The 7,219-nt window shown below is 38.2% G+C and overlaps 1 protein-coding gene across 5 annotated transcripts in view; it reads right to left on the bottom strand.

The window, feature by feature from the left end:
- The window catches only part of Chl1 (cell adhesion molecule L1 like), a 206,838-nt gene that overhangs the window by 45,392 nt on the left and 154,227 nt on the right, over window positions 1–7,219 (bottom strand). For all 5 annotated transcript variants that reach the window (XM_029558428.1, XM_029558430.1, XM_008822695.1 and 2 more), the window contains 2 exons: window positions 6,150–6,334; window positions 1,736–1,867 (listed from right to left, as the gene is read on the bottom strand). In XM_029558428.1, the coding sequence (XP_029414288.1) occupies window positions 1,736–1,867; window positions 6,150–6,334 (317 nt within the window). The remainder of the gene's footprint in view (window positions 1–1,735; window positions 1,868–6,149; window positions 6,335–7,219) is intronic.

Here is a 7,219-nt window from a genome sequence, read left to right as displayed (position 1 = left end):
ATCATATCAACCCTCTAGTCCCCATATCCAACTCCCCTTAGCTCTTTACTCCACCCATTTGCCCTCCCTTTTGTTTTCTTCAATAACCCATTAAATCTAATTACTGCAGTATGTGTGTGGATGGGGCCACCCACTGGAGCAAGGCCACATCCCCAAAGAACAATGATTCTCCTCCCACATTTGTCATCCATTTCAATATGTTCTCAGCAAGGGATGGGACCTCATGATCCTCCTACCTATCCATAAGGTATTCCTGAATGGGAAGTCTTGGCAAGGTACTTATAGCTGATATACATGCATGGGTGCAACAGACATTTCCTGTTAGGAAGACAGCATTTCTCAGCCCATCCTCTAATTCTTACATTTTTCCCACTCCCTCTTCTGCAACAACCCCTGGGTCTCATCTAGGGCTGGTCTTCACGGTCACTTATTTTCAGTGCTTTGACCAATTGTAGGTCTCTGTTAACCATTGTTCACTGCAACAGAAGCATTTCCCACCAAGGCCATCAGCAAACTACTGCCTTGGCCTGCCCCTAAGGTGCTAAGCTAAGGCCACACTGCCTTTAACTCTTGACCCTCCTGCATCCACCTCCCTGGGGTTGCTGTTTTGTGCCAGATCCTATGTGTTGTTTTCTTTAAACCACATAACACACCCATCAGTCACTGCTATTTTCAACTCTGATTTACAAACAAACAGGTTTAAAGAAGATCAGTCATATTCTAAGTCACAAAGTTAGCAAATGTTAGGACATTCATGCAAATGCAGTCAGTGTGGCTCCAGGGTTTATAAGCAAGCACAGTGCTCTGCTGATAAATCATGGTCCTAGGTAGCTAACTGATTTATGTCCCAATTTACCTCATTCAGTCACAACCAACTACCATTGACTCCATTCTGAAGCTTTAAAAGACTTAAACTTGGGGGATTCAGTGACCATCTTAAATCCATAGAACCAAGAAATGTCATGGCCTATAGAGGACTCCTGGTCTGTGGCCCATAAAGAAGCCTGCTCCATATGCAAACACAGGACAAAGGAATAAATGGGAAATGCAAACCTGCATCTAATGTGCTACTCACTCTGTCCTGCTTGAACAAATATTGTCAAAGTGACCTTAGCTCTAGCTTCACATTAAAAGTTAAACACTTAAAGCATGTTGCAATTTGGAGACTGGTTTCCCAGTCCTGGCCTTTCCATGACCACTCAGTGTAGGCAGATCTCCAGGCTGACTGCACAAGAATTTTAGGTATGGTCAAAAGTAGTCAGGGAGTTGGGATGTTGTGTACAGCTTCAGGCTTGTCACATATTTCCTTGTCACTGAGTGTTTTCAAATCATAGAAACAGATGTGGGTAGAGGACCATCACAGTAGGGGCAGAGCCCAGGAGAGAGGTTACTGTTGCATGAGTGCAAGAAGTTTTAACTTCTAAATGGTGCTTTCATCTACTAAGTTAGTCTATCATTTCTTCTCATGGACAAAACAGTTGACTTTCCTACTTGGTTGCATCTTTCCTATTCAGTCATTGGGCCATTATTTGCTGAATATATGTTATTAATTTAGTGCCTGCATGAATACTCCCAAAATCAAATTGCTCAGAAAGAAGTGCTTTCTAATTTCCTGGTCATATCTTGTGTGCTCATCCAGCTACTTTCTGCTTTACAGATCACCAAGGTGCATGACCACATGCTGTCCAGTCCCACCACTGCCTTCCCTTGTCCTGCTACTCTATTTTTAACGCACTGTCAATTGGGGCGCCATTGACTCTCCATTTGATCGTGGGTTGAGGTTCTCCTTCAGCTTCACACAACAAGACACCGCTGCTCCCAGTGCTGTACACACCACTCTGCGGCTTCTTCTTCCAGCGTGGAGGCTCTGCAGACAAGGTGAAGATTTTATCAAGACAGTTTAGCAGTTAGACAGTTAGATCCAAGAGCTTTATCAGGCCTACATTTCTCCTAGGGACCAGCAGAGGGCACACAGAGCACAGTATTCCAAAACAGATCTTTTGGGTAAAGAACGGTGGGCGTTATATGCAGGGTGTGTGCGTGCATGTGTGTGTGTAGGGGGGGATTACTTTAGACTCTGAGCATGGATATAAATCAACACACTAAAATATGCGACAATTTCAGCTACTCAAGTATTTATTTCACTAGCAGAAAGAAGAGGGAGGACCAAGCAGGTGGAAACTCCTTTAGTGCTGAATACTGTTTACACTCAGGCTGGACCATAGCAACGGAAAAAGGTTGATATTGAAATAGTACATTTAGAGAATTTCTTAAATAACAGCAAAACTTGCAAAATTCTATTTATTGTTACTGAATTTAAAGCATTTAAATATATCTGTACCTATTTAACTCACTACTTGACTAGGAAAATATAATTTTTTTTAGAAATATTCTTTTTGAAAGGGGGCAGGGAAGGAAATAGAAAAAAATGACATTTTTCTTTTGTAACAAAGGAGGAAAGGTATATTTAGATGATCTGCACCATTTTTAATGGATTTTTGTTATTTTAAAATACAGTATGATGGTAATTAGATCCCCTCCACTATCCACACCTCCTCTCATTGCCCTCCATCCAATTTAATGTATATATATACACACATACACATACACACACATGTGTATGTGTGTGTGTGTGTGCACTGTGGCTATAGAGTCTGATTTGTGTCCCCAAATGTCCTTCAGTGTGGGTCCATCCACTGGACCCACCACGAGTTTCATTAGGACACCTATTTCAAACTTATGCCTCCCAAGACTCAGGTGTCATTGCAGAAGAGGCAGCAGAAAGGTTATAAGAGCCAGAGGGGGTAGATGACTGCAAGAAAGCATAGCTTTCCAGATACCTGGTTAGTTAGTCACATGAACTCTCAGCAATGGTGTCAGCATGCATAAGCCCAATGCAAGCTGAAACCAGACCAAATCCCAGCATAGGCATGGGAAAGTGGGTAAGAAATCCTAATCCAACCTAAGAAACTTTGACAAGTGGTGGCAGCCGACAGGGAAGACCTGCATGTTTTCATGCTCTAAAAGTTCAAATATATAATTCTAATTGGTATATCAGAAAAATTACACATTTCTTTATTTCAAATATGACTTTCATATTCTGTCACTGTGATAATATCACAGTATTAACAGTAAAAAGGTTTAGAGTGAAGTATGGAGGGATGGGCTAGGTGACTTGATTTCAGAGGCAATTTCAAAACACCTGTGGGTAATAATTCCCATAAGGTGCTTAGTTGTGTTCCCCAAGACATTGCGGATTTCTGTTTTTATTCAAAAAGGAAGCATTTAAAGATACCCGTGTATGTATAAGGTGCAAATATCTTTTAAAAGTTTTTCAGTAAATGACTGAAAAGATTTTATATAATTTCAATTATTTTCAATTCAAAATATTTGTTTTTTTAAAAATTTTTTTATTTTTATGTGCATGAGTGTTTTCCCAGCATGTTGCGTGCCTGTGATTGCAATGCTTTCAGAGGCCAGAAGAAGGCATTGGATCCTCTTGAACTGGAGTTATTGCCCTTTTGGTGTGGAAAACTGACCCAACGCACTTAACTTCTGAGCCATCTCTCTGGCCTCTAGTTGCAACTTTTTAGAAAGAAATTTTTATTTAAAAATGATGTATTTTTCATGGCATCATTTAGATCCTTGAAGACATTTTGGATGGTAGTTGTGAAAAATGATTTGTGTTATATTTTTAAAATTCAAAACCCTTGCATGATACAAAAGTGACCAACATGAACATTGTTCATGGGAGGATTTTCCTTTTAAAAAATTGGTTTTATCAAGTGAACCATCTCACTTGTCTTTGATATATCTCTTTATACTGTCTGTATAATTATTTTACCACAGATGCCCAGAATATATGACTATACCCAGTTCAGTCATCAAGACTGTTTTGTTCATATATAATGTGGTAAATTTGACTTATATTCTGATTTCATATTTAGGTTATTGTGGCTTAAACTATAAGTTCATAGATTTTCAATTTCATAATAAGGAACAGCGGTCAAAACTGGAATATGAAACAAAATTGTGAATTTGCTTATGCACAAAGGGTGTTTTCAGAATGGACTAGAATTTCAAAGTACACAATAGCATTGCTCTTTTTCCCATATGACTAGTCCTTACATAATTTGGGTTTCTAAAGGGAGATATAAAAACAAAAGAGAAAAAAAGCACAAAGACAAATAAAAATCATCTATGTTTTGACACTTTAGGAAAATATTTCTTGAACACAATATACTTTTCACATGCATTTGTGAAGAGAAACTAAAACGTACAACTGAGTGTACACCTAGCATTTTCTCAGTAAAGGGAAGTGACTTAATATTCTTCATAAAAACATTATTTATAGCTCAGCAGTGGTAATAGCTGTTTTATGAATAGTGAGAACAATTTGTTCAAGAAAGTGGCATCCCTTCGGAATCCTATAGTCAACATTTTAAATTGCATAATTAATTTTACTTGTATAATTTTTGCAGCATTTGCAATTCTTTTGAAAGATTCAGTCTTAACACTCAAGAAAACCATGGCCAGATTGTTAAAATATGCAACAACCGTAGCAACGCTGCAGCCATCTGGAAGGATTTCTAACAGTCAGCAACTTGAAGTAGAAGTGGCTAATAATTATGCATGTCTGGTTCATGAGTGTGTGCATGTATGTGTGTGCATGTGCATTTGTGTGTGTGTGTGTGTGTGTGTGTGTGTGTGTGTACATGCTGGAGAGGAGCCAGAAATATTAGGGCAAAAATATATCCATCACAAGACGTAGCTAAATTACAAAGAAGTGACAAATAGTATCTTAAATTGAAGACCCATATTTCAAACTCACCCTCTCCAAATTTCCTTGTGACTAACTTGTCAGAGGACTATATTATTGTTGCCAGATACTGATGTTAATGCCTAGTACTGCATTTTATCTAATATAGGTTTGCTCGGTTGAACTAAAGAAAGCAAACTTCTCATCTTTACCTTCACATTCTTTGTGTCTTAACTGAAAAACTGCCCAATGGAGAGGGTTTGGAATTGATGGTATTCCAACCAGGGGCATGAAGAAATCAATTATTGTAACATTTACTTGTGAGTGGAGTTTGTGTCTGGGTCATTTTTCTTTTCCATTAATTAAAACAATGGGTCATTACTTAAATGCTCTTTGTGCAAACTGAAGCTTCAAGAAGTGAACTTTATTGGAATATTAATGGGAACCCTAGAGCCCTAGTTCACTAACCGATAGCCTGGAAGAGACAATTTCTTTCCATAGTTAAGCATAGCACAGCACTAAATAAGTACAAATGTAGTAATCATCCCATTAATCTGATCAATACAGTTAAGTCTACCACAGATAGAAAGCTTCAGTATGATTGGACCAAAAGAAATCAGTCTGTGTCAATCAAATTCACAGGAGAATCAGATAACTTCTGCTTCTGCACAGCAGGTACAGTCCGTTATCTACATTTTGTGACTGTTCCTTCTTGAAATTGATGTCATCATTGCCTACTTATTTCTATAATTACAATAAAAACAGTATAATCTCAATTGCTAAAAAAGTGTGGTTTTATGGGCAGAAGATAACTGTAATGTGCTTAGGTATTTTTTGATAAAAAATATTTATATTATCAAGTTTTTTCTTATTTCCCCACAAATAGCATATCGAATACTAAGATACAGATTACAAAATGTTGGAATTACGGTAGAGCTAAGACAATTTGACCGACACCCTTATGTCTTCGATGAAGAACCTGGGGTACAGAAAGATGAAAGCAAGGGACATAGCAAGCAAGCCACAAAATGAGGAAGCAGTCCAAATTTCCTAAGGCCTTTGCAGTACTGTTTGACGTTGAGATCCTGACCGCTATTGTGAGAGTCATGTGTCACATGCCCATTATAACAATATCATTTCATGTAATAAAACCATACATTAGAGTAAGTTTAATGATCATTGGAACAAATCTTGGAAAAGGTGTGTTTCCAATTCTCAAAACAAAAATTTTCTGGTCATTTGTACTTTCTAGATGGCTGAGTGAAGTAAGTTACAAATTTGATAAATTGAAGTGTAATATAATTCAAGCATTATAGAGATAAAGGTTTGCTAATTGAATAAATGTATTTTTCTCTCTGAAGTAGAGATATGAATCATAATGCGAACATACCTTCTACTATGACATGAAAATCATGACTTGTCTCTCCCAACAAATTATTGGCTGTGCAGCGATAATTTCCTCTGTCTCGGTAAGAGATATTTTCTATCTTCAAGGTCTTTCCATAATTTTCTTTTGTTTCTCTTCCTTTTGGTAAATCACCACCAGGCTTACTCCATTCGACCTGTGGAGTTGGTCTGCAAGAAATAAAATGAACATATTAACTTTAAAGAAACCCTTAGGGCACATCATTTTCTGGGGTGCTTATATATATCTACTGAGTTATATCATCTTTACCAATGGAGAGATGGCCACTAGGGAATAGAGGTTTGGAGAAACATGTTTCCTCATAAGCTCCTTTAATAGGGTACTCCCTGGGAATCTTGTCCCCTTATTAAGTAGGCTAAATCCATGTGAGTGCAATCAACGTGGCTGGATGCAGGATGAATAATTGAAGTCCCAAGAAGTATATTGCAAGCTGTTTGTCAAGTGTGAAATCTCCCTGTGGTCAGAGATAACAGCTCTCTTCCCTGTGTGTGACTTTAACAACGCTATAAAGTGGGATCCAAAAACCCAGCAGAAGGAAGACATGATTTCCCGCTGAATCCTAATGAAGCTGATATTTGCTAGTGTGGCTCAGGAAGAGTGGAGCCAAGTGTGTGGGCTGGTTGGTGGAAGAGCTCATTCATTCCAGGGCAGCTTGGAGTGCTCGGCACAGAACATGATTTCTTACTTTGTACAGATCTGAGGAAAGGGGACAAGAACCAATCCCCCTAACTCAGAGCTTTGGACAGATGGGCTCACCAAATCAAAACAAACCAAGGCAAAACAAAAATCAGGAAAAACTTGCTACCATACCAACTTCTTTCTCTACCTTTTGATGGAGAGAAATGGGATTGTGGGCTAAGCCAACATGTTTGATGAAAAACATTTTTCGTAAGAAAACAGAAGGTGAAGTGATGCTCTCTATAAATCCCATATTGCCTACTTATTTCTATAATTACAATAAAAACAGTATAATCTCAATTGCTGAGAAAAGTGTGGTTTTATGGGCAGAAGATGACTGTAATGTGTTTAGGTAT

This window comes from Nannospalax galili, unplaced genomic scaffold, assembly GCF_000622305.1.
Source record: "Nannospalax galili isolate Female #2095 unplaced genomic scaffold, S.galili_v1.0 scaffold828, whole genome shotgun sequence".
Classification (NCBI taxonomy): domain Eukaryota; kingdom Metazoa; phylum Chordata; class Mammalia; order Rodentia; family Spalacidae; genus Nannospalax; species Nannospalax galili.
Note: the sequence above shows the minus strand (reverse complement) of the source record. Positions and strands in the feature narration are given on the sequence as shown.